General features: G+C 53.4%; 2 protein-coding genes and 1 long non-coding RNA gene across 5 annotated transcripts in view; 1 reads left to right on the top strand and 2 right to left on the bottom strand.

The window, feature by feature from the left end:
- The window catches only part of ARSG (arylsulfatase G), a 44,620-nt gene extending 22,553 nt beyond the window's left edge, over nucleotides 1–22,067 (bottom strand). The window contains 3 exon segments of the mRNA XM_040530632.1: nucleotides 20,020–20,145; nucleotides 21,061–21,228; nucleotides 21,565–22,067. The gene's annotated coding sequence lies outside the window, so the exon portion shown is untranslated.
- Nucleotides 2,196–10,784, top strand: SLC16A6 (solute carrier family 16 member 6). Of its 2 annotated transcripts, none has more exons than XM_040530633.1 (6): nucleotides 2,196–2,373; nucleotides 4,134–4,375; nucleotides 4,985–5,128; nucleotides 5,721–5,849; nucleotides 7,027–7,854; nucleotides 8,452–10,784. In XM_040530633.1, the coding sequence occupies exons 2-6, from the start codon at nucleotides 4,141–4,143 to the stop codon at nucleotides 8,691–8,693; spliced, it is 1,578 nt and encodes a 525-aa protein (XP_040386567.1). In that variant the 5' UTR covers nucleotides 2,196–2,373; nucleotides 4,134–4,140; the 3' UTR covers nucleotides 8,694–10,784. The 2 variants fall into 2 exon arrangements, with proteins under 2 accessions (XP_040386567.1, XP_040386568.1); XM_040530634.1 differs by lacking the exon at nucleotides 2,196–2,373 and adding an exon at nucleotides 2,584–2,653.
- Nucleotides 22,068–22,904: 837 nt separating the features above from the next.
- LOC121057015 lies at nucleotides 22,905–26,483 on the bottom strand. 2 transcript variants are annotated; one of them, XR_005813604.1, is made up of 4 exons: nucleotides 26,091–26,483; nucleotides 25,682–25,963; nucleotides 25,137–25,235; nucleotides 22,905–23,747 (listed from the first exon to the last, which is right to left on the bottom strand). It is a non-coding gene; the product is annotated as an uncharacterized LOC121057015 (long non-coding RNA). The 2 variants fall into 2 exon arrangements; XR_005813603.1 differs by having other exon boundaries at nucleotides 25,137–25,232; nucleotides 26,091–26,474.
- Between the last annotated feature and the right edge of the window lie 235 nt (nucleotides 26,484–26,718).

Genomic DNA, 26,718 nt, shown 5'->3' with positions numbered 1-26,718 from the left:
AAAAGCGCGCACGATGCCCTCTGCTTGCAGCCCAGCTCGCACGTCAGAGCCCTTCCTGCAGACCAGGGGGCACGAAACTGGGGCGCAAAGGCCCGGGGCTGAGCTCGGCGCAAACCCAAACGTGCTCCTGGGGACGCGTCGTGCTGCTCCCCGCGGGCACCGCCTGCTCCCCCTGCCCTATTCATGGCGGGGGGGTTGCTGCAGCCCCGGTTCCCGGACCGGGACCCCCGCACCCCATCACCCCCCCGAACCTCAGCAGGTGCTGGGGCGGGTGGCGGGATCGGGGGGCATTCCCCGTCCCCCAAACCCCAACCCCGCACCTTTGCACGTACCCCCTCACGCCCTCACTCCCCCAGTCCTCCCTCACCCCAGCAGGTGCCGGGGCCAGCAGTGGGGTCAGGGGGCACTCCCCCTCCCCAAAAACCCCAGCCACACACCTTTGCACAGCCCCCGCATCCCCCAACTCCCCCAAACCCCAGACGGTGCCAGGGCGAGGATCAGGGTCAGCCGGTGCTCCCCCTCCCCAAAACCCCAACCGTGCACCTTTGCACCCCCCCCTGCACCCCTAAATCCCCCCTCACCCCAGCAGGTGCCGGGGCAGGGAATGGGGTCGGGGAGCTCTCCCTCTCCCCAAAACCCCAACCGCCCACCTCTGTGCACCCCAGCAGGTGCTGGGAGAAGGCTCAGGATCAGGGTGCGCTCCCCCTCCCCAAAACCCCAATTGTGCACCTTTGCACAACCCCCTCCATTACCCCAAACCCCAGAAGGTGCTGGAGCAGGGACTGGGGTCAGGGGGCATGCTCTTACCCCCCCACCACCCCAAAAAAACCCACACTTTTGTACACCCCCACCACTCCCCAAATCCCCCCTTACCCAGCAGGTGCCGGGGCAAGGATCAGGATCAGGGGTGCCCTCCCCCTCCCCAAACCCCCAACAGTGCACATTTGCCCCCCCCCCGTGCACCCCCCCATCCCCTTCCTATTCCCCAAAACCCCACTACCCCCCAAAAAAAGACCTATTCCCCCCTCCCCAACCCCATTCCCCCCCATAAACCCCCCCAAGCCCCCTTAAACCCCCCAAAACCCCCATAACCCCCCCTTAAACCCCCCACAACCCCCTTAACCCCCCCAAACCCCCCACAACCCCCCTAAACCCCCCCTTAAACCCCCCACAACCCCTTTAACCCCCCATAACCCCCCTTAAACCCCCCAACCCCCCCTTAAGCCCCCCACAACCCCTTAACCCCCCCCAACAACCCCCCATTAACCCCCCATACCCCCCCAACCCCCCCAATCCCCCTTAAATCCCCCCAAGCCCCCCCCGAACCCCCCATAACCCCCCCATTAAGCCCCCATACCCCCCCAACCTCCCCCCCAACCCCCCCTAACCCCCCCCAACCCCCCCATACTCCCCCCAACCCCCCCTTAACCCCCCAACAACCTCCCATACCCCCCCAACCCCCCCAAGCCCCCCCCGAACCCCCCATAACCCCCCCATTAAGCCCCCATACCCCCCCAACCTCCCCCCCAACCCCCCTTAACCCCCCCAACAACCCCCCATTAACCCCCCATACCCCCCCAACCCCCCCAATCCCCCTTAAATCCCCCCAAGCCCCCCCAAAGCCCCCATAACCCCCCCGTTAACCCCCCATACCCCCCCCAACCTCCCCCCCAACCCCCCTTAACCCCCCCAACAACCCCCCATTAACCCCCCATACCCCCCCAACCCCCCCAATCCCCCTTAAATCCCCCCAAGCCCCCCCAAACCCCCCATAACCCTCCCATTAACCCCCCATACCCCCCCAACCTCCCCCCCAACCCCCCTTAACCCCCCCCAACAACCCCCCATTAACCCCCCATACCCCCCCAACCCCCCTTAAATCCCCCCAAGCCCCCCCCAAACCCCCCATAACCCTCCCATTAACCCCCCATACCCCCCCAACCTCCCCCCCAACCCCCCTAACAACCCCCCATTAACCCCCATACCCCCCCAACCCCCCCAATCCCCCTTAAATCCCCCCAAGCCCCCCCAAAGCCCCCATAACCCCCCCGTTAACCCCCATACCCCCCAACCTCCGCCCCCCCAACCCCCCAACCCCCCGTAACCCCCCCCCCCGCGCCCCCCAGCCCCGCCCCCCCCCCCCGTTCCGTTCCGCTCCGTTCCGAGCCGCGCCGCAGCCGGGCCGGGCGCGCACATGGCGCTGCGGAGCCGCCGGCGGAGACCGGCTGCAGCCGGTCTATAAAGGGCCGGCCCCGAGCGGCCGGGCGGGCACCGAGCAGCAGCCGCCGCCGCGGGCCCCGGGAGCAGCCGGCGGGCAGCGGGGCCGCCTCCTCTCGCCGCCGGCCATGGGCCGCCCCTAGCCCCCTGCACCCGGTGAGTTTGGGGTTTTTTTTGGGGACACACGCGCGCACCTTGCCGGGGCTTTGCGGGGTGGGGGAGGGATGGGCTTGCGGCTTATTTTTTATTATTGTTATTATTTTTTTTAATCGTATTTTTAATTATTTTTTTTCTTTTGGTATTATTTTGTGCCCCCCCCCCCCCCCTCCTTCCACTTTTCCTCCCCTCCCCTTTTCCGCATCCCTTTATTTTTAGCCGGCGGCCCCCGGCGCCCGCCGAGGAGCCGGTGCGGCGGCGGCGGCGATGCAGAAATCAGGTCTGAAACGGTCCCAAAGTGATGCCGGGGGGGGGGGGCGCTGGGGGCTCGGCTCTGGCACCTCGATTCTTATCCCCCCCCCAGCACGGCTCACTTGAATCCCTCTTCACATCGCGATGCCCGTTATGCACGCCGAGGGTTGGGATTATTGCTTTGCTTTTTTTTTTTTTTTTCCCTTTTCCCGCTCCTAAATAGCGGGGTGCCCCCTAACCTCACCCCCCCGCCCCCCCCCTCCACCCCCCGGTGCCGTGACACAGGGAGCTCAGCCCCGACCCCGCACCTCTCTCGGGGGGGGGGGGGGGCCGACAAACTTCGAGCCCCGCCGGTGGTCGTGGCCCCCCCCCCCCCCCGGCTACGGGAGGGATGCTGGAGCCCACGCCTCGCTCCATCCCTCGGCAGAACCCCCCCGCCCCCCCCCCCCCCCGGGAGAGCCGTGCACCGGCCTCGCCCCACCTGGCGGCACCGCAGAGCGGGGGGCCGCGGGGTGCTGGGTGCCCCCTGCACCCCCCCCTTTGGGGGCGGGGGGGGGGTGGGGGGGGGCGCGGGGCTGCTCGCGGTCACCCGTGGGTGCCGCAGCCGGGCAGGCGCACGCCCGCCGCCGGGCGAGAAGTTCCCCCGTGGGATGGGGAAGCGCTGCCGGAGCCGCTCGGGGTTCCTCCGGCGTGTAAAATGGAGGAGGGAAACGCCTGGCGGAGCGGGGAGGCTCAGCCCCTGGGGGGGGGCGGTGGCAGCCCCTGGGGTGCAGCCCCTCGCCGTCCCCGTCCCGGGTGGATGCTGTGCCCCGCCGTCGGGACGTCCCCATCGCCGCCGCAGGTGTCGCGGCGCGGCCGAGCCCGAGGGCTGCGTGGGGAGCTGGTGGCAGCGGGGGCGTCCCCGCTGTGGCCACGCTGACCCCCCGGGAAGGTGCACGCAGGCAGGGCTCGCAGCCCCGGAGCGGTGTTTTTGGGGAAGGGGCGCGCTCCCGAGCAGCCGGCGGCCGCTCAAGGCGACGCGCGGCGGCTTCGGCAGGCAGCAGCGTGCCGTGGCCGGCTTTGGCACCGAGCAGCCCCGTAGGAAAGCGGCAGCACCCGGAGGTGCTGGTGGCTGCCCCCCGGGAGGCCGGGCAGGAGGTTCTGGGGCCGGGGAGCGCCGTGGGAAGCCCGGGCGGTCCGAGCCCTCTCCGCGTGCCGCGGCGGATCTTTCACGAACTGCATCCAGCCCCCTGCGCTGAACCGCAGCCGGTCGCTGGGTTTCGCTGATGGGAACAGCTCACCCTGGTGCTGGGCGGGGAGTTTCTAGCCCTCGGTTCAAAGGGCACGAGCACAAATGGTCCCTGTGGGACCATCAAGGGAGGAACTTTAGCCCAGCGCCTGCATTTAATTCCTCGGCAGCCCAGGGACTGGCTAACGGCACCTTAGTGATGGTTTGGCTGCTAGGCCATGCTTCCGTAAGCAGAATTCTTCTTACGCTGATGCCTGGCTTGTTCTCCCCTCTCTTGCAGATCAAAAATGACGGTCAAGGCTGTAAAAATGCCGTGCACCACTCCAAATGTTTATACTAAAGTGCCTGACGGAGGATGGGGTTGGACGGTTGCTTTTGCTTTCTTCTTCGTGGAAGCTCTTACGTACGGCATTATAAAATCCTTTGGAGTCTTCTTCAACGACCTGATGGAAAGCTTTGACGAAACCAACAGCAGGATATCCTGGATCATATCCATCTGTGTGTTTGTGCAGACCTTCACAGGTAAGAGTAAAGGGCACGAGTCAGAAGGTGCAGGCGTGCTGCTGACTCAGCACGCGAGGGCCTGATCTCTGGGATATCTGGGACTCGTGTCTCTGATGGCTCCACGACACGTAACCTCCATAAAAGCTGGAGGCCGTGTTCCTGAAACACCGCAAAATGGCTGTCTCGACCTCCCGGTCCCTCTGAGCCACTTGTCCTGCTCGGCATGAGGGCGCAGCCTGCGTCCCTGGCTCCGGGGGCTGAGCCCAGCCCAGCCGCTCGGCTCTCATCAGAAATGAAACTGATGAAAAGAGAACTTCACGGCCTAATTGCTTAGTGAAAAGCCTCACGTATAACCCGAGCTTCACCGAAACCCGCTTGTTTCGGTGGGTTTTGCAGCAGGTTTGTCCCAGGCTGCCATGCCTTGGTCTCTTCTGGAAGCTTTTTATCCGAGGGTGGCTGCAGGGGCGATGCTGCGCTCTGCGAGGCTGACGGGGAGGTGGCACGTGGTGGGGACTGGGAGAGGGCAGAGGTGCAGGGAGAGGCTCCGAAGGGGACGGCAGCTGGGGAAGCTGCCGACCTGTGTGCTGACCACCGACCTGTGCTGACCACGGCTCTCTTCCCACCCAGCTCCTCTGTCAACCGTCCTAAGCAATCGCTTCGGTCACCGCTTCGTCGTGATGGCCGGCGGGGTGCTGGTCAGCACCGGCATGGTCACTGCCTCCTTCGCCCGCACCGTCGCGGACATGTACGTCGCCATCGGCATCGTTTCTGGTGAGTTGTCCCCGTCCCAGTCCCGCCGCGCGCTTTCACGTCGCTTCCAGCGAGCTCTGCCTGGGCGCTGCGCCTGCACTGGGCAGGAGCCCCGCTCGCTGCTGGTTTAACTGGGATGGCTGGGGAGTGAGAGCCCTTCGCAGGTCAAATCCTCTCCTATCCCTCACTTCTTGTTCCTGTTACCTTGCCCTTTTTCCAATCTGGCCTGGATGCCCTGCTCACATCTGCTGCCAGTGAGCTTTGCCTCGCTTAACGGGAGCAACTGCTGCAGGCTCAGAGTCTTTAAGCAGATGAGGTCCTCAAAGCAAGTACTGCTCTGTTTGGGAACAGGAGGCACTGCCTAGCAGGTTTGGGGTTTTGGGCCTTTTGTTTTTGTTTTTTCTTGGGTTTTGCTTTTGTTTTTTTTCCTCTCGTCCAATTTAAAAAAATAACATTTTGGTTTCCCCAATGGTTTTCTTCCAGGGTGACTTGCTGAGTTGGCCGAAATGATACTGTAATCTCACCACCAGGAAAGCTGACTTAACGTGTTCTCGCATCAGTGTTTCCCCCTCCCTTACTTGTTGTTATGGCAATTTTTGGCATTTATTCACAGGCCTCGGATACTGCCTCTCTTTCCTCCCGACTGTCACCATTTTATCACAGTATTTTGACAAAAGGCGTTCGCTGGTCACAGCAGTGGCATCTACAGGGGAATGCTTTGCTGTCTTCTCCTTCGCACCAGGTACAGTGCCTGCATACCGTGAATTCCTGCACGCCTACACCACAAGCCTGCTCTGATCCTTTTCCCAACCCAGCGGTGCTCGTTGGCCTTACCGTGAGCTGCCGCAGCCCCCAGGTTGTAGCTGATGTGCCTGTGGCACTCCTGCCCCACAGGCAGGATTACTTGTAATCCTAAAGAGAGGTCTAACCACGGCAAATGCCCTCCCCTGTCCCCAGCAGCCGAGGTGCTGTGCTGTCAGGGAGGGGTCCTGAGTCCCCCAGCACAAGGGATGGTGCTGAGGAGCTTGCAGCTGCCCCGAGCTGCAGCAGGGAGAGGGAAGGGAGCACAGGCAGGTGCTGGGGAAAGGCCTGCGCTCTCCCCAGCGCCGCCTGGCACACCAGGCCCTGCTACACCGCTACCCGACCCGCTGGTTCCCTTTATGGAGCTCGCAGGCTAAAAATAAGACTTGAGAAACTCCAGCTATTTAAAACGCAGGCAGTACAAATAACTGCTCCTAAAGGTTAGTGGGCTCGTGCTGAGCACAGGCGGCTGAGCGGCCGCAGCCTGCTGCGGACCTGCCCCCAGCCCAGGAGAGGAGCACATCCCACACGTCCCCATCGCTGCCCTCTCCCCAGCTGCGTGTCTGGGGCCTTTCCTTCAGATGGCGGCCTCACGTGCACGCTTGTGCTCGGCTAATACCCATCCCAGAGCTCGTTTGGTTGCAGCCGAGGGCTTGTAATTAAGCAGTTGCACGCACCTTTGAGTGAGGCCGACAGACTTCCTCTGGTAGCTGGCTGCAGGGTGGGGTCAGCTGAAAGAGGAAACTCAAACGTTGCGTTTGCTCTCATTCACTAAAAATAACGCTACCTACATCCCTGCACATCCCAAACCGGTTGGGACCTCCAAAGTGACAAGCAGCAAGATAGCTTCTGCTAGCCAGATGTGAGATGTGATGCCTGGCCTTCCTGCTGAGACGTGGGTGCCCACCCCTGGGTGGCCCTGGGCAGGGCAGGATGAGGTCCGTGGTCAGGAGGGGCCCACGCTCAGCCTCCATCTGGGCTGAGGTGCTCAGGACCCTTCAGCTGGTGCCAGAAGCGCTACGGCTTTGGTTGCTCCGCTAACCAGAAATTCAGATAGCTTCTTGGTGTAACTGCAGGGGTTTTTAGTTACACTCTGTTCCTGTGCTCTCTTTCCTCAGCAATTACTGCTCTGAAGGAGCAGATCGGCTGGAGATACAGCCTGCTGTCTGTTGGGGTGCTGCAGCTGAGCATTGTCATCTGCGGATCGCTGCTGCGACCCATTATAATCAAAGAGCAAGCAGAAGAAGAAGTGAAAGTGCAGCCTCCGGAAGAGCCCACGGAGACAAAGTACATGCTTGAAAACGAGCAAACACGCACCTCAATAGAGTCCATTGACTCAGGAGTCGAAATAACTACCTCACCCAGAAATGTGCCTGGAAACACCAAAGCAGAGCCGAAAAGTGAAGAACCAAAGGAACATGCACAGACCCTCGTTGAAAACAACAGCCCCCCTACAGAACCAAAAACCAAACTACTGGACTTTTCTGTGATGAGAGACCCTAGCTTTATCTGTTATGCGTTCTTTGGCCTATTTGCTACCCTGGGGTTCTTTGCTCCCTCCCTGTACATCATTCCCCTGAGTCGCAGCCTTGGCATCAGCAAAGACCACTCTGCATACATACTGTCAGCCATGGCGATCGCAGAGGTCTTTGGAAGAATTTCAGCTGGCTGGGTTCTCAACAAAAAGCCTATCCGCAAGATCTACATCGAACTCATCTGTGTCGTTCTGCTGTCTGTAGCACTGTTTGCCTTCCCTTTTGCCTCCGAATTCTGGGGGTTGATGACATGTAGCGTATTTTTCGGGTTCATGCTCGGGACAGTAGCGGGCACACACATTCCTCTGCTGGCAGAAGACGACGTGGTTGGCATTGCAAAAATGTCTTCCGCAGCTGGAGTCTACGTCTTCATTCAGAGCTTAGCTGGGTTGGCTGGCCCACCCCTTGCAGGTAACCAGAACTTTCATCGTGCTTTTTGTATGTCTGATAAATGCTGGTGCTGACCTCTCTAGAAGGTATTGTGATGGCCCTAGTCATAGCGCTACCCTAAAGACCTGCAGCTAGCGTGGGGAGGCTCTCGGAGCCAGAAGACTGCTGCAGTGCAGCTCTGCAGAGTCCCAAAGACGAGGCAGGCTCCACGGAGGAACCTCAGGGCAGAGAAAAATACTGCAGTGCTGCCCTGATCCTGTCAGAAACCCAACACTGGCATCAGTTCAGGCTGCAGCGAGCGGCAGGAGCAGACTGCTTTCCCTGTGCAGGTGGTCTTACCACACACTGCAAAAAAGGCGACATCTACCAGAATACATAGCTGCCTGAAGTATCTCAGTCCTAGTGTCCCTGCAGTGACTCAGGTCTTCTGACTTGCATAAAGATGACTGAACATAACGTTTTCCCACCTTTCCTTTAAGGCGGCATCTGGTTGTCATCAGTTAATCTTTTCCTTGCAAATATTGATGCAGTGGTACCCGTAGGAATCCTCTTCTAGGCAGGGTGGGCAAGAATGTGGGAGAAGGTTGTGGCTAACTGGTGTAAATGTGTCTTCCATAGGTGTCTTAGTGGATAAAACACAGAACTACAGCTCAGCCTTCTACTCCTGTGCTGCTGGCATGGTCCTGGGTGCCGTGTTTCTGTCCTTGGTGAGACCGTGCAAGGCTGGGCTGTGCCACCGGCAGCAGCCGGGCGCGGCGGAAGGCGCGGCGGAGGGCACGCAAGACTTGCCAGAGGACTTTATTGAAATGGATATTGGAAAAGCAGATAATTCAGGAAAAGGCTGTGACAGCGTGGCGTAAAAACTGTTCCTTCTCCATCTAATATACTTGGTGTAAGCCTGGGGAACGTGTCAGCTCTGCTCCACATTTTAAAACTACATTCTAAAGGGAATGTGAAATTTTAAATGTGAACAGAACAGTTGCTATTAACAAACAACTTTTTTATTGTTAGAAAGAACTTTTTTAACCAACAATGGAAAGCTCCATAGAAAATACAGATAGCCACATACGAATAATTCGTGTCTAGCATGAAGATGTGATGCACACTCCTGCTTTCCCGATAACACGCATAGGTAAAGGCTCAACTGATCCCACGTGAAAAACCGAACGGCAGAAGCAGCCCGTGCAAGTCAACCTGGCAGTGCAGTCTCTGACTGTCCCCGTTCATCCCATACTGCAAATCCTGCACAGTCACAAACCAATTATACTAACTAGAGACGAGTATTTGTGCAACACTAGTAGCCAACTGCATTTTCTTTCGGAAGAATATGGACTTACGTTTTAGATTTGAGGAGGAGGCTAGGCTAGATAGCTGACTTCAACATTGCTATTGTTCTTCTAAATAACTTGAATGTCACAAATGCTGGGAAATCAGAGGTTCCATATGTCTTTGTGGCCAGTTATTACTGCACATATTTCATGATAAGATCATTTTTCTTCTCCTGATTGGTTTCCTTAGAACCGTCTTGTATCACTAGTCTGACCAGATGTACTGTTTTCTAATTTAACTAGTATTTATTAATTTATTCTAAGATAGTTAAAGGATGTTATCTTAACTGGAGAGGAAAAATAATCTTCTGCATAATGGCAAACTGTCTTTACATCAAACCTTTCAATACCTATCTTGTATTGCTAGCTTGTGAAATTGTTGGGGAAACTTACTTTCACAGCGTAGAGTATGGCTGTTTTTAATAGGTAGGCCCTAGGTAACCCCCTTGTTATTTAAAATAATAATAATAATAAAAACCCTACAGATTCAGTATCTCCTTCCATAAGGCCTCAGCTGCTGTCAGTGGACCTCGCTCTACTGCCAGAAGCAGACCACCACGCAGTGAGGATTTGGCCCAGCACGTCTTAACAGCTGAATGTACCCAAATGTCTCACCTAGAGGTGCACGAGGACGTCTCTGCCACATCTCTGACCGAATGTGGAGTCCCTCGATGCTGTCCTGGCCGGGGGCTGGTCCTAGCAGTGCCCCTTCCTCCCCAGCCTCAGTGAGAGGCTTTTTGCTGCTGACTTCAGTGAGAAAAAGAACTGGAGCCTGTGTGTATTTAATGTGTAAAAGGAATTATAAAAGTCAACGTACTAGCTGTTCATTTAGTCTTAACAGGAGAGATTCCTACTCACAGTGACACAAGCTTGCTTACCCCACCTATGTGCATCTTAACGCCTCTAGGCAACTCAGGGGGAATAAATAAAACGAGTCTGTTTCAGTTTGAGTACACGTGCTTTGGAAAAAAAAAATAAGCATTTCTGTGTATTTAAGTGGAAGTGGCATCGTGCGTTAACTGCTACACTGACATGTCTGTGTGTTTCACCAGCCATAGAAACGTGGGGCAATCTGTAGAACTCCTCTTTGGGAAGGTGCTTGAATTGTTTTTGTCTTAGATGTCCAAAAAAAAAAAAAAAAGAAACAGGCACTCATGCAACAAAGTGGCTAGAGCAATCCATCGTCACTGCCTGAAAACTGTTGTGACCATGCTGCAGTCTCGTGTCCTTTCTATGCCTCAGCACTTTATCACCCACAGCAGAACCTCGCTGCGTCGCGCCAAGGACAGGAAGACCCCTTACCGAGAACTCGAGTGTTGCGAGTCAGTGAGTAACTGAACAAATACCGTGTTGCATTCCGATGTACTTTATTTATTGTTAATTTATGATACTTCAAGCATTTTGGTAAATGTTCTGTAGCCTATAATTGTAAGATTATTGAAGTCTTTGTAATATGAGACCTCACTACAGCACTTTGCTATTACAACTCTGCTTGGAAGTGGAATAAGGCCTCCAGGTTTTGCGTGTGTGTGAAAGCTCCCCGTTCTGCAGATTTACGAGGTTCTACTGTAACTTTTTTTACAACAATTTCCAATACAGATCAAATAATACGTTTGTCACTGACCTCGCCGTACGTTTCTGTCCTGTCTGTGTGTGCGCGGGCTCGGCAGGCCCAGAAGCGGGCTTCAATGCGCCCAGAGCAGGATTTACCCATTTGTAATGTACCTAGTGGGCTCTGGAAAAAAAAAACCCTAAAACACTGACTTGGCAATAAACTTTTCCTTTTTTTCCCCTTTTTTTTTTTTTTATGATTAAGAAAATGAAGAAACTCTGTTTCCCCTCGCCTCCCTCCTGCCCGTCCCTAGGAGCAGGGCTGGGTCGCCGCTGGCCTGGTGGTGCTGCGGGGTCCCGCCGCTGCTTCCCCTCCCAGGGCTGTGGTGTTGCACGTCCTCGGGCTGGAGCAGCGTGGTTACCCTGCAAATTGGGCAATCGTACAATCGTACCTTCTCCTCAGTGAGCTGCTTGGCAGCCGGCCGCTCAGCGCTGACCTCGAGGGGACTCTTGTAAACGCTCACCAGCGCAGGCCTGGTTCTGAGCAGCCTTTTCTCCTTCTGAGCGGTGGCTGAATTGGTGCTACTTAGGGACATTATCCTCGCGGCTTCAAGAAGCAGGCAATCATGTAATTATTTTATCATCTCGCTGAATTGCAGAATACTTTCTACGTGCCAGGCTAGGCGGCTCACGTATCAGGAATCAAACTAATAAATACCAGGCCAGGCGCACTAAGGGGCAGTTTTCCCTTCCTCAAACCTTATTTCTCCCTACACCAGGTGAGGCTGTGTCCTTCCTCGCTTAGTCTGTAACTCCTAGACCCACCAAACCCTGCAAGGAGTAATATGGCCACGCTGCTAAATTCCACATACAAATGTGCGTATTAGATTTGCAGATGACTTGCTGAAGGACTCATCACGCCACTGATACACATTAATTGCCATTTGTTTTCATTCTAGTTGCAAAAGTCCTAGAACAGTGGTAGGTGATCACACGTGCAAGCAGAGCAGACGACACAAATACCAAGCTCCCAGGAAGCCAATCTGTCCCAAGCTGACTCTGGCTCCGTTGCAGCAGTGAACAAACATGATTTGCAACAACTTCCACAAAACAACAACAAAGAAGCATTACAAAGGCCGCACACTGTTCACATACTTATAAATATGAGCACATAAAACTGTAACACTATCAGATGTCTCCCGGCACACAAACAATTTTGAGTAATTCTTCCCACCTGGTTTAAATTAATGGCCCACGACCTCCCCTGTTATCCTGGTATGAAGGCATCAATGCCAGAACAAAATAGGATGAAAATGCTTTTATTCAGTAACTGTGTATAGCTACTTCATGCCAGTAAATCAGAGGGCAACGCGCGACAGAACTCACTTCTGCGAGCCTCGGTATCCCTTTCCAAAGGACTCGAACAAACTCTTGTAGCCATCTAGTCACTGAGGCCACTGCCAGGCAGACGTAAATAAAGGAAATTGCACAAGGGCAGCTTGCAGCAGGACAAAAAGCCCTCAGCCCCTAGGTGTCTGTCCATTCTATAGCAGAAAGGAAGCCGTACAATGGTTTTTTTTGTCATTTTTTCCACTTAAAACTAAAGGGAACGGCAACCTCTTAGTCTTTTTCACTTGTTTTAGATAAGCCAACATCGGGTTCTTAAAGGGACAAACAAGTCTTTAAAAATAGCTAAACTGGTTTTGGAGAGACAAAAAAAAAAATGAAGTAGGTGCTTACAAAACAACACAAGTGTTTTAATGATTCCCCTCAGATGTTACTTGTTAGCATCTGAGATCATTGTTTTCCAGCTGCCCGTAGTAAACATGACCTGAATTTTCAGTGATGCAAGCACAAAAAGCGATCCTTCTCCCTCTTCAAGGCTCATCCTTAAGATGTCTCAGAGTTGGCTTGTAGCAGGACGTTCGCTGAACTGCTGGCTCGGCTGAAAGACAACGACGAGGCGCCGTTTTCCAGAGGTGTTACTCTGCACTTGACCACTTGCTAACGTCGGAAGGCAAAACCCCCCCCTTCTTCCTGCGCTGCCACGCCGAGGGCTCGCTCTCCCTTCGCTCAGTGAAGTTCTGCACCATAAGCGCAGATCCAGAGGGACGGGGGATGCGGGTCGGGGCTGGAGAGGGAACAGTTCCCTCTAGTGTAGCACTGCTGCAGGAGGCCTGGGAAAGGCTCGCAGGCATCCGAAGATGCTCTCGATTCCAGAACCCCATTTGCAGCTGAAACGTGTGCGCCTCCCACGGATGCAAGCGACCTCTGGGGCTCCCGGCAGAAACACGCCGGGTTTTTTCCCCCGCAGTTTCGCTCACCCAGACTTTTACTTGCAGGATATGCAAACTCGTGGCTGCGCTAGCATAAAGCTCTTTTTTTTTTTTCTCTTGCGAATTGCAGCGAGCCAACTAATAAATCAAACACAACCCCCCACCCTCTTTCCTACAGCAGTTGTCAAGCTCCAGTTACGACAATTTGCGGTAAAATATTACTCACCAACACTTTGGCCTGTGTGAGAAGCTCTGCCTCCGTAAAGACAGCGCCCTAAATCACTGCTTTGTCACAGAAGCCACAAGCATAACCAAAAGACTTATTACACGCAGACATTATGAGAACAAGGCCAACGAGACAATAGCTTCCCCGGCTTCCTTTTTGTCAAAGCTTTCATTAATGTTGTGAACGGCTTCTTCTGCTGCAGCCGCTGCCGGCTGCCTGCCGCAGCCCGTCTGGCAGCGGCGCGGCACAAACCAGCCCCAGGGAGCCCCAGCAGCAGCGAGACCGAGCATCTCCTCGTGCTCAGCATCTCCTCGTGCTCAGCATCTCCTCGTGCTCAGCATCTCCTCGTGCTCAGCATCACCTCGCGCTGGGTCAGACCCTGCCCTCCCCAGGGACTCTGGCAATTTCCTTTTAGTCTCCGCGAGCTTGCGCCGAAGCCATGGGAAGTTATCACAGTGGGGCATTTTAAGCGCATCAAGGCTTTTGCATTTCGCCATTGATGTGGCCGGTATTTTTTTTTTGTCTTTAAACCTGCTGCAAAATGAGTCAAAGATACGAAATAACCCCAGAAATTACAGCTGGGGTTGAGGGCCTGCAGGAGATGGGCACATGGGCAGTGGGCACCAACTGTGACCGCACAACAGTTGCGTGTCCTGCCGCAGCCCCGACCGGTGGGAGCAGAGCTTTGAGGACAACTCGGCTCCCCCGGCCACTTGTACTCACAATTCGGGGTTCGCAGGCAGGAGCTGGCACAGTAATCCCCACGCTCTGGCACTCACGCCCTGCATTCCCCCAGAAAACCAGCAGCAGGAGCGAGGGGAAGGGGCTGCTCTCGTTTGCACAGCAGAGGGGGGAGCAGGGCAGGGCCCGGCAGCAGAGGCTGGGATGCACCCGCTGCGGGACAGGACGTCTCTGCTCCCCAAAGGCAGCCGTGCTGCACAAGGCAGCCTTTGCTGAATTCTGCACCGTGCATGCCAAGGAACTTGGGATTTGAGAACACATACGGAGCAGCAGCCTGTGCCCTGCTAGGAGCTGACCAGCCAGAAAAGCCAGCTCCTTCCCAAACTCCGCAAGGCTCCCTGCCTGCTGGGAAACGTCCCTTCCCCTCCTCCTGCAACAGCCCAGGCCTCCAGCACGAGCTCTGAGCTTGCCCTGATCATAACAAGTAAATCAGCAAACCCTGCCCGCGCTTCTATCTCCCTTCCTTACGCACCCCAGGCTTTATCAACAACAGCTTATCAGCAGCAGCCACTCGGGAGGAACAGCCCCACAGCACTATCGGGCGCCACGGGGCTGGAAGCGCTGCTGGCAGCCGGTCTCACCAGCCGAAGGGATCGAGCTGGCTCAGCTCCTCCAGGAAAAGCCGGACTCGCTCCCGTACATTGCCAAGAAAGACCCGAAAGCCCACGCACTCGCTGCACAGAGCTGTCTGCCGCGCATCGGTCCTCCCCGCCACGGTGGCCGCAGGAACCCAGCTCATCCCTGTCCCCGTCCCCACTGGGGACACCCTACAGCTTGCACGGGTGTACGGGACTGCCTGCAGGAGGGCCCAGCACCAGCAAGGCTCCTTTGGGCCACCATCAACGGGAACAGGCGGGAGGGGAGCATCCCACCCCACCTACGAGGACCCCACAAACCAGCCCAGCACCCGCTGGGTGCCCGCTCCCCAGCTTGCACCGAGCCGCTGCAGCGCAGGAGCGCGGCCGTTCCTTAACGCACGGCCCCTTTCTGCTCCAACATCGGCTGCACGTAGCCCCGTGAGATGTTCAGCCCCTGCCCTCGCACGACGGCAGCGGTTCTGGCAGCAGCCATAGTCCCGTCCGCACGTACCTGCAGGGAAAGGACTCTGTCCTCGCAAGACGTTCCCTCCCTCAGTGACTCGCGCCATTCCCCACGCGCTGCCAGAAGTAAAATACATTAAATAAACTGTACCTGGAAAGGCAGAGTCTGCAGGCATAAAATCAGTTTTTCTGTTCCCTCTCCCTTTTACTGGCTGTTTTTCTGCCGCCTCGGCTGGCGGAGAGGCAGAGCCCTCCAGAGCTCCTCTCAATATCACGATCGAGGGCTCTCAGGAGAGAACCTGGAAACGCGCTCCCTCAGCAACCACCAGAAGAAATCCTGGGGCAAACAGATCACCTCGATATTGAAATACTAAACCACATCCAACCTCTAGTTCATAAAACGTTTTCACTGAGACTGCCCCTATCCTTTCCCGCGGTATCTTCACACCTCGAAGACGCTTTTTCGTTCTGTTTTGGGCAGCTCGGAACGAGACAAGCATTCTCAAGAATTTCTTCAAATACACACCGAACTTTAAATGCAGGAAGAAAGCAAGGCTGAGCAGAGCACTGGGAACAGTGCTCTTCCGAAGGTTACAGGCTACTAAAACCTAGCAGTAATAGACTTGTTTCTTTATCTTTCACAACTGTACTAATGTATGCGCTTGCAGAGGGTACGGCCCACCTCTGTAGGCTACTGAGTTGGTGAAATCTGACCAGTGGCAGCACTTGGAAGTGTTTTCTGGATGATATTCTTCAAGGACTGGACACTGGTCTTGCAGCCCAGCCTACACGTTGGATTTCTTGGGAAAAAGCACCTTTGGTGCAGAAGAAGGGGCCAAACTGGTCAGCTAACAGCGTGCAAAGTGATAACTGAACAGAAACCACACTTCTATCAAAGTCACCCATTTAAATGCAAGAAAATAACAGTAATAAACATCAGAATGTGTAAGCATTCTATTTCAAAGCAGTATTTACACACATAGATGCACTTTGGTGTGTACTTCCTCACTGTCAGAACAGCAGATAATTCACACGCTTTAGAAGCATTAATTGCTCACAGTGTGTGAGATCGGGAAGGGAGCACAAAGGGAGATTTGTGCACCAGAGGGCAAAAATTAATCCTGAAAATTGTGCGCAGTGGGAACTCTCACCTGTCAGCTTGGTTTGGGGCCCTGGGACGAGTGAGTCAATTTTCCAGCAAAGGAAATATCCTACCTGGGTGACGTGAAGCAAAATGAAAGCCTAACCAAATCCTGATAACAGTAATTAAAAATAACACCCCAGCACAGGAAATTAAACCTTTCACATGAAGTGCCAATTAAATCCGTGAACCCGATTCAGAAAAAAATAGGAACTACGTAAACAACCTGGATTAAAGTTCAAGGCACCTTCTCCCAACCTTCCTGCAAACTCTCGGGTGCAACTGGCCTTTTGATCCTCTCCCTGTTACCCTCTCTCTACGGACAAATTCTGGTACCTGCAGAGGCTCTCCTTCAGGACAGCACATACCGCGCTCAGGGACCATTTCTCCCCACCTACAGCCAGCGCCCTAAAACTTAGCTGTTCATTCACAGTCGCTCCTTTCACCTGCAAACACTACTTTACTTCTGCACAGGGACTCTCACTCCTGCGATTTCGTTACTGGTCTTACAATAAAGGAAGAATTAAAGAGCCCAAGAATCTGCTGCAGCTGTGTGCGGTACAGCACACCCCAGACCCCATTTATAAAAGAAGTGCTCAGCGGTGATGAAGACAAACATTCCTGGATACACGCGGCATCAGCAGAGACCAAACACTGCAGCACCGTGTTAGCAACCAGTGTCAGCCAAGAGATGATACAAACATTAGCTTTTCAGTGAAGAATTTTTAAGGCACTGGTAGATTCTTGTCACACAGTGCATTTTAAAATAGTTCATAGTAAATGACGGAAAGTAACCCTTTAAATACATGAGCTTCTCTGTACGTACGAGGCACTTTTCTCATGTGCTTTAGTCCTGGTAATCACCACCTGCAGCTCTCCTCAAACACTTCGAGAGGCTTTGGTGAACGTCTTGATTCCGGTACTGAGTCCGGCCACTGTTTTGCTATTGACTTCAGCCCTGACAGTGCTGACATAACACATTAAATGGGCAACATGAAATCAGAAAGTTGAAAGATTTTTCTCTTAATGTTGTAAGAATGAATTCGAAAGTAGCTTTAATCTTTCTCATCGCCACACTCCACTTCTCGTGTTTAAAACCAGCAGGGGTTAATGCTAGCTAGAAGGTTGCCAGCCCCCAGCAGAACCCTCCTGCTTCGCTCCCCAAATACCCTGACTCTTCTGCAACACCTGCTTCTTGTTAGCAAAACAAATAAACAGTTTGTTACTAACCACATGTATAACTCGCTACCACTGACATTTCTTTGCATGTCTCAGACCACAGTTTCCTTTGGAAACCCTGAACTTACGTGCTCCTTTAGTTCTTACGTTTGTAAGGCTGTAGAAAGATGAGAAAAACAAGAAAACACGCACGGACAGAAGCTACAGTATCTACAGCAACGGCTGAAACACAAACTAACCTAGGGCTTGTGAAATTCACCCCGCAAGGAAGTTAAAAATGAGGCTGACCGGCACACGCCGCGGGTGTTGTAACCAAATCTCAAGGGCTCGGTGGCGGCTCCCAGGCAGGGCTGCTGCTGCCGGCTACCTGCTCCCATCGCCCTGCGCAGAGCGAGAGATAAGCTGCCACACGGTTCCAAGAGAAAAAGGAAAGGCACCAATCCGCCCAGGCTGTTTGGGTAATAACGGTCTGCTCCTGGACACCTTTGTCCCCAGGAGGCCTTGGAAAGGGCTATTTAGCTTTGAAGACGCGCTGCTGGCAGGCAGGAAGCACTGCTCCTGCCCCAGCTCAGCACGGCCGACCTGCAGGGCAGCGGGTGACGGCGACGGGAAGCAGCTGAGCCCGCACACGTGCAGCAGCTCCAGGCACCAGCGAGCAGCACGCTCACAGCTCTCCCCTGCCCCCAGAGCTACGCGGTTTGCCCTGCTAGGAGGCACGGGCAGCGAGGAGCTTTGCGGCAGGGGCTGCCAGCAGCACAGGCGCGGTGCTGCTGAAGGGGAAGAACAGTTTGGGTGCTGGTTTCTGTGACTGCCCCGTCCCCAGATGTGACAGCTTTCCGCAGTGACAAAGCCGATGGCTGCTTGTGCAAACGAGTTGGGCAGAGGCGCAGAAGGTGCCTGCCTGAATCCTCCGGTGGCTGGAGCCCTGCACCACGCACTGCAGCCACAGAACCCAAAAAACCACCAAATTTCCCTAGTCAGGTCTGAAAAACTGACTGCGTTAGGGAAACTGTTCCTACCTCCACTTCCTCACCTTCCTCCACTCCTTTCCGCTGACAGCACCTGTCACAAAACGGGCTCCAGCCCACCTTGCGGGACCTCAGCAGCAGCAAACCAGAGCCCGGGAGTAAAGGAGCCATGAAAAAAGGCACAGCTGCGGCGGAAAAGCCGCCTGCTCCCCTCGAGCCGGCCCCTGCTGCTCCCAAAGTCGGAATCCCCTGAGCAGCTGGCAAAGGCGAAGCCCCCCGCTCCTCCAGGCGGGTCCGGCCGGCAGAGCCCCGGTACCTGCTGCTGCCTTCGGGCCCGGGGGAGCAGGGCTGGGACCGGGACCGGGCTGGGGCCGGGCTGCACGGCCCGTGGGCGCCCCCTGCTGCCGCCCCCCGTGGATGGAGGAGCTCGGACCAGCCCCGGGGCTGGCTAAAGGAGGCTGCAGGAGGTCACTCACCGGTGCCCCTGGCCCGGATTAAATGGGGCTGAAGTGGGATGGCCGCTGCGGTGCTGGTTTGGGGGCGGCGTGAGCGCTGACACCCATGGGTGCTGCCAACCGGTGCTGCTCTCGGTGTGGCGTCCTGCGGGCAGCTCCCGAGGGACGCAGCCACCCCCCAGCGCCCTAAAAAGCCAGCGTGGGCTGCAAGTGAGGTGTGCTGGGGAGCTTGGTCCTGCTGAAGTGTGGGTGACCGAACGGGGAGCGGAGGCACCGCTGGGCTTGGCTGCTACCGAATGGGAAAGATGAGCCTGGAGACAGGCTGCAGTTGGCATGCTGACGCTCACAGAGGCGGCGGGACGTGGGGGGGAAGCCGGGACTCTAACCTCGCTGTCATCGTTGCTTTTCAGCTTTCCACGCTGTTTTTAAAGCTGTATTTCTCACCGAAGTCACCGTGGGATTGCTACTGCCCGTACCCACACAGCCTCGTAGCTGGGCATGCACACGTACCCTGTCACTGTATTAATCTGAATTTTTAAGCACAATGTCCTTAGCAAAGTCTAGCTTTATCAAAGTCACTTGATAGCTTTAATGAACACAGACTTTGTTTTATGAGGGAAGGGCCAAAGAGCGTATTTATGACCGGCATGGTTTAGGTATCAGAGAATCCTGCTGTGACCAGGAGGCAAACTCATGCTCCGAACGTGGCATGAGATCTCGGAGGGCCTGGCTCTTTCCCCTACTGTCCTTTCATACTCTTTGCCTTTAAGTTTACAGCAAAGTTACATTAGACTTAATCCACATGTAATGAAGATTTTTTAGTACATAAAAACAAGCCCACTTTTCTTTTTCCTCTGCAACCAAAAAGTCCAGTTGCAGGCTACAGGGCTGCCTGCATTTGTTAGGAATTCCCCTCCTGGATTTTATTTGCATGGGAAATATGGCCAAAGAAAGGGTGCCTGAGCAGCACGGTGAATCAATACCACTTGTGGGCCTGCTTTTTCCAATGATTAGAACTTAATGAGTTGGAAATATATCCGTCTTCTAAAACTCACAGAGCCATAAAACAAACTGTGAGGCACTGAGTATCGCTGCTCACCTTCTACTACACATACACAGCAAGCATGATTTGGCATTTTTCCTATTAGAATAGAATAGAATAAAATGGTTCAGCTGGAAGGGACCTACAAAGATCACCAAGTCCAACTTAAGCTGTTTGTTCACATTTTGAAAGCCATTCGAGTTTTCAAACATACAAAGTTATGCTGTAAGACACAATACCTTCTGTCAAAGCAGCTTGTCCAAAGACGAAATTCCAAGACTCAGTCTGGATAAAGGTCTGTCATTGTTATTCCCACAACACACAAAGCAGCTGTCTTTTCTCCTTCAGGTATTTCAACAGATCCCCTGGGGGAAAAAAAAAAAATCAATGAAAAGGCTTTTGTCAGGAAAAAAAAATAACTTTTGTTAGGATAGAAACAGAAGTATATAGAAAAGCTGTGAACACACAGGATTATTTTTACATATGTAAATACACACTGTTGAACAGGAAAGTCTGAGTATTCAGACACAATAATATTCCAAAGAGAGACTTTTTAAGTGCAAGTCCTCTTTGCAGTTTTGGGCCTTCAGACAAATTAGCCCTTTTTAAAAATTATTTTTTATTTTATTTGGTTCACAGATTGTTGAAATATTATTTTATAAAAGCAGAAAGAAAGGACAGTAAGAAATCTAGACATTTGAATCTACTTCTGGCTGCTAGAGGAAAAACAGTCTCCCTAAACCTATGGATACTAAGTGGGCTCAGCAAAATTGCTAGTAGACCACATCACAAAAAAAATTACCATTATGAATGATCAAACAGCAAATTTTATTCCTGTAGTCCCCCAGATTTTTTCTTAACTTAACCAAGTTTGACAAGAACATAAATCCTACATTATTATGCTCAACAACAGGCAAAACATCTATCTGTCCACTGCATTAATTTAGGGAGTTTATTTCTCATACTCAGTGGCTGACAGAGCATGGACTTCACAGATGTAACAGCGTAATTCAACCAGCTCACGAAGCATGAGCCTGCTGCTCTTAGATCATCCTGCTGTCTGCAGTGGGACTACTTAAATTAATAAAAGTTACAGAACCAAATAACTGCAGGAGCTGGGATTTGGGCTTGCAAGACACCGACATCTAAACTGTTTTCACACCTGTTCTCTTCAGTACAAGGCACCAGTAACAGTCTTTTATCAGACATCTCCCCTCTGATTAGTGACTAACAAAGAATCCCAAGTTCCCTCTGTTCATCGATTTGTCAGCATTATGTACCTGCATGAGTTTGTAGGCTACTTGTAGTGTGTTCATTTACTCCAAAAGCACACGCTGTACGTGAAACTGGAATGGGTTCCAGGATTTTTAGTCAGATCACTGGAAAAGGCTTCACAGTACTCCTTCAACCATGTCACATAATCTTCTGTGCTGAGTCCTCGAACAAACCTGTAGAAGGAATCCAAAACGACACAAGGTTATTAATTTTCTTGCAGCAGGATAAGCCAACCAACTCGCTCAACAGCTTTTTCTCAGAGCTGTAATATCCCCACTTATTTCAATTTTTAATGAATTTCAATCCATTTTGTGGCAGAAAAGTACACGCATAGCTGCCACGTAGCATTAGAACATGCCCCAACTACACATGCAATCTTTTACAGCTCCTGACAATCCCAAGACCTTGTTGCACCGACATTTGCCACCTTAAGCAGTGACTAAAGGATAAAATAACAACGTGCACTGGTTCAAACTAATGCACCCCATAGCAGCAATACGGATGTTTACCGATAATTACTGCAATGCAGGATATCTTCTGTTGTGACAGACCAGGGCTTTGCTTATTGAAGCCCAAAAGAGCCGATGAAGGAAGAGGCAAATATTCGCGCCAGGCCCTGGCACGCCGCGTTTGCTGCTGATTTGGTTATTCGCAGCATACATTTACAACAGGAAGGCGTGTGAGAGGAGGAGCGTACTTTCTGAGCACGGTTAACTAAAAAGTCGTGAAAACGACACGGGAAACACTAACGCAAATGCGCTGCGATTCCCCGTCCCCGGCCGTCGCGGGCCGGGCGGAGGGAGGCCAGGTCAACCTCGCAGGCCGCGGTGCTGCTGCCGCCGCTGCCGGGCCCTCGGTGCCGCCGAGCCCCGGTGGGACGAGGCCTCCGCCCGGCCCTCGGCTGCTGCCGGCCCCGGCTCCTCGCAGCGAGGCCTGGGGGCTCGGGGAGGGCCGGAGACGGAGCCCCGCGGCCCGGAACCTTCCCCCGGCCGCCGCCCGCCTGGGCCCTCCGCCCCGTTCTCCTCACGGGGGCGCCGGGACCGCGGCGGGCGGAGCCGCGGCCGGATCGGGGCCGGGGCCGGAGCCGGGTCCCCCGCCCTTCCGTGCCCAGCCCGCAGCGGCGGGGCCCCAGCCCGCAGGCCCCGCCGCCCCGCAGGCCCCACAGCGCTGCCCGCGGATCCCCAGCGCGGCCCCGGCCGGAGCTGCCCGCCGTGCCGTGCCGTGCCGTGCCGTGCCGCGCCGTGGAGAAGCCCCTCGCCTCGGTCCCCAGCCAGCCTGGGGTCGCTTTGGTCCCTCAAGTCGGCGTCCCCAGGACTGCGGGTGCCCCCTGAGCCGGGCTGGTGGCTCGCAAGTCCCCCCACGAGCAGCCCGTTTACACAGCAAAGCACAGCACGGAGGATGGTCACCCCTGAGCTGGGCGGATAAAATCACCGGGGTGGCTTTTGTGGCACAAGCAGAGCAAATGGTGGCAAGGAGGGAACAACAAAGAGGGCCGCACCAAGTGTGTTTCAACTTCATACACCCGTGCATCACTCCACCAGCCAGAGCTGTGTGGAAACAGCAGCGAGCGAAAGGGACCTTCGTGATCTCGGTAGCGAGAGCATCGCCCTGTCTGGGGCAGAACTTGTGTAGGACTCGGAGCAATGGGGAAATGAAGCGCCATGGCCAACAAGGCACCGTGCAGGGTGTCCCGAGGGAGTCGGACCATCCAGGGGACACCCTGCTGACAGCCAGGAGAAGCTTTGCACGGGAACGTTACGGTGTGAGCTGTGCCTGGGCTTACTGGTTTTTGTAGGCGTGCCCTCTCTATTCCTCTGCCAGAAGCAGCATTTCCCCAACACACCTAATAGTTCTTTGGTGTTTTTATTAAAACAACAAACAAACAAAGGTCTGATATTTAACACTTGTGATGTTTTCCGTGTTCAGAAGCTTTAGCAAACATCACTGAGGCGTGGTGGAAGATACTACGTGCAGATGAAGGAAGAGTTTAGCCCATGATACCAAAATACGCCGTTTTATTTTTCCTGATATTTTCATTATTCTCTCAAACATTTCAAAAATACATAAACCGAAACAGTGAAAAGACAGGGATCCCAGGATTCCCAAGAACTGTTTGCCAATGCCCTGACAGGGATTGAATTTCACACCTCCCCTTGCAGTGGCCTGACTCCTGTGAGCCGTCCCGAAGCAGGATGTTATCTGCTGCACCCGAAGCCGCTGAGTTAGCACGGCTGCTATATTTAGTGCTCAGATGTTCCTGGAATCCAGTTCTGCGCTCGGATCCCGGTGCTTCTCCCTCCGCCTCTCAGCTTCTCCGAGATGATTTTGTCTGAAGTAAACAGAGGCTGTTCGGATGCCTCTGACATCTCAACCTCCATCGTCCTCATCGTTTTCAGGCACAGCAAGGCATTAACCGGTGCTTCCCTGCAGCTGATAGCCAGCAAACTTGCTTCCAAACATTCCCGGTCTGTTCTCTGGCCAGAATTGTAAGCAGTAAATAATCTCGCTGTTTATGTCAAACAAACCAGCCACGTGTTACAGATCTGCTGCTTCTCGTCCTAACATTTTCAGCTCCGGCCTGTTTTTCCTAAGTATCGCCTTAAGAGCTCTTCTCAGGCTGTCTGGGTTTACCCGTGCTGAGTGAGACATGAAGATGGAGTGACATCCACATCTGCACAAACAGAAGTCCTGTCTGACAGGAAGATGGAGAAAAAAATTAGCCCATGAGACAAAAATATGTGATCCAAAGAGCTCCAGCTAAGGAAATGAGGAATTATGGTGGTTTTTTTTCTTCTTGCTTTTAAGGATCTGTAAAACGCAGGGTTATTTCCTACACAACTGCCAAAGTCTGGAGCCATTTATTTGCAGTGGCTTGTGACTGTTGAAAAGCAAACATGGAGATGGAACCAGTGAAATCCTGCCATGAAGCTACTGGAGGATCCTGTACGGAAAATAATTCTTAGTGAGCAGATAGAATAGACACAGAATGGAATAGATCCTTTCCTCCAAGGATGTCGGAGTGCTCTGCCAAAATTAACATGCTAACATCACACTGCCTTTCCTTGCTGAGGAAATACAGCACCCAGGCACGGTGGTGGGGGCGATTTCATTTCTCTCGAGGTGTCTGAAAGTGCAGTGACGAAGCCTGAGCTGGTCGCTGCTGTGGGGAGAAAGCGGCCCCGCCGGGGAGTGACTCGAGCTACCCGGGACACGGCTTCAGGCTGAGAACTGCTCTCTGTCGCTGCTTTTCTTTCCCTAATCATGGAAGCTGGCCTTTGGAGAGGCCAGCTACTACAAACAGTCGAAATTTGGGCGGTAGCTCTGGGCAGCAAAGCAGTGATTTCCACCACCACAGGCATAAGCAGAGGTGCGAGGCTGCATTTTCCTCCTGTGCTCTCCTGACTTTGGCATAATCACAGACATTTGTCTAGCTGAAAGCAAATGAGACAGGGTATGGAGACAATGAAAATACAGCCTGGCTCCAGCTAAAGGGTTGGCTGTCATCCAGATGCTTTCATATTTGATCCCTGCTTCTGTTAAGAGGGAAATATAAAACATTTTACCTTGCTAGCCTCTTAGAGGGGAGCTACTTTTGGCAATTAATTTGCATATCAAATGTATAAATACTCTCCCAGTATTTATCCTACTGTTGCAGGCAAATGGAGTTTCCTTTCTGAAGGAAGAAATCAGTGTCAATCAGTGCTTTGACATGACAAAGAAACATTCAGGGTGACTTACTGCTGACATTCGTACAGAGAAAAAATCTTCCCTTGCCTCAAAGGCATCCACAAATAAAAGATAGCGGAGATGATTATGCAGTGATTTATTATAAGCCCAACGAACGGCAACACTTCGCTTGGAACAAAAAGAGGATTTAGGATTTGCTAAATTCTGAAGAAAATATTTCTCCCTTAGTATTGCAGAGGTGAGAGAAGAACAGCCTGCTTGGGTCTTCTGCACGAGTAAGAGGAAGTTTTCCCCTTAATTCTAGGCAATTTTTAGCAAATGCCAGACATGAGCTAAGAAGGCTGTCGCTGCTGAAGGCTTGCTCAACTTGCTCCCATGCAAATCCTGATCTTACCTCTTTGAAAATGCTGGTTTCTTTGAAGGGTTTCTGTTTGCTTTTCTCTTTCTTCAGGGAAAAGGGGCTTCAACAGGAATGGTCATCAATTCGTAGCTGCTTCCATGATTAGATTTGGATTAACGTAAGAGAAGCAAGATCGCACAGAAACAGTGCAAAACATTATGCCTAGGCAACCACACGAAGATCTGTATCATTTATAGATACTGCCTTTTCTTTCTATAAAAGCTTAAAACAACAACTCCCAACCAAGGACTGCGGGTACGCAAAGTTGAACCTCATGTCAGGGGCGATGATCACACATACTAATTGTGGAAGTGCTTACTGACTGAACAGCCTGATGCGGTGAGTTGCTAGAGGTAAATTATTCGGGGCTGGTGTCATGCCACAAACATCACTTGCATTGTATACGTTCGATGCGGAACACAGCACACGAGTCTGTGGGGGGGGGGGGGTTCAAGGTAAAACCCACACCCTTTTCTCCACTACTGCTTCCCCTTTGAATCTGATAAAGGGGTAGCTGTCTTTTACAGAAGAAAAGTTACCTGTCCTCCAGGCTGCAGGCAGCGTAAGACAGTGAACACAGGGCAGAGCCTGTAACATGGCTCAGAGACATCAGAGGTCTGACCCGGTACTGGATTGGAGAAATGGAAGTCGAGCAGGATTTTGGCTGCAAGCAAAACTTCAATAGGAAGGGGCCTGCGAAGACAGTCAGCATCTTCTGCGCAGGCGAGATACAAGATCCACTACGCTGAACGCTGGAATCCAAAGGGGGGATTCACTTCTGAGGGGTCCACAGATTCTTATGCTTCCTCCCAAGTCCTAAACTAAACAAAATCAGTTTGCAATGATCAGCACCATCTTACTGGGTCCTATTGCGTCACATTTTAAACCCTCCAGCCAGAGAAATCAGATTTATGCACTTCCTGCGCATGCTGACAAATACATTCCTACCTTATCCTCCAGTGCCCTGCAGCCCTCGCTGCCTGCAGGGCAGCAAACGCACAACTTGCTGGTGACAGCCCGTAGCTTAGACGAGGTACCCTTTGAATTTTAATCCTCGCACGAAGTCACAAGCTGGAGGTTGTGCTGAAGCAGACCTCTCCTCGCAACGGCCTACATCAAACTCCCGTTGGTCAGGCCGAGGGCTCGGCTGTTAATCAAACCGCTCCACTTCCTCCGCCGCACGGAGCCAACGCGGTCGCTTGGCCCCAAGTGCCTCTGACTCCACGCATGGGCGGGGACTGCTCCTCTCGGCTCGAGCGCACATCTCGTTTCTGCTGGATGTTTTGATTCCTTATCTTCGAGTCATCGCAACTTGTTTACTGAACTCAAGTGTAAGGATTTTGACTCTGCCGCAGCAGTTTTCACAGGCCAGAGCATGAGGCTCGCCCTGTGGTCTTGCAAGAGCTTTTCTTTTGGCTTTAGCAAGCAAGAATCAGAGAGCCCAGGCAGCTGCTAATCACAGAAGTTGCACTCCAGCAAGAACAAATGTTTTGCCTCTCATTTTTAAGTGTGCATAAAAGCACGTGGGAAGAAAGAACAAAAGAATCCAATGCTATCTAAAGTTAGGCGCAAAAAC

This window comes from Cygnus olor, chromosome 18, assembly GCF_009769625.2.
Source record: "Cygnus olor isolate bCygOlo1 chromosome 18, bCygOlo1.pri.v2, whole genome shotgun sequence".
Classification (NCBI taxonomy): Eukaryota; Metazoa; Chordata; class Aves; order Anseriformes; family Anatidae; genus Cygnus; species Cygnus olor.
Note: the sequence above shows the minus strand (reverse complement) of the source record. Positions and strands in the feature narration are given on the sequence as shown.

Bases quoted from the DNA above. Each gene is read 5' to 3' on its own strand.
- SLC16A6 (XM_040530633.1), top strand. From the start codon at position 4,141: ATGACGGTCAAGGCTGTAAAAATGCCGTGCACCACTCCAAATGTTTAT. The intron at 5,850-7,026 runs GTACAGTGCCTG...CTCTTTCCTCAG, and splicing joins TGTCTTCTCCTTCGCACCAG to CAATTACTGCTCTGAAGGAG. The intron at 7,855-8,451 runs GTAACCAGAACT...TGTCTTCCATAG, and splicing joins GGCTGGCCCACCCCTTGCAG to GTGTCTTAGTGGATAAAACA.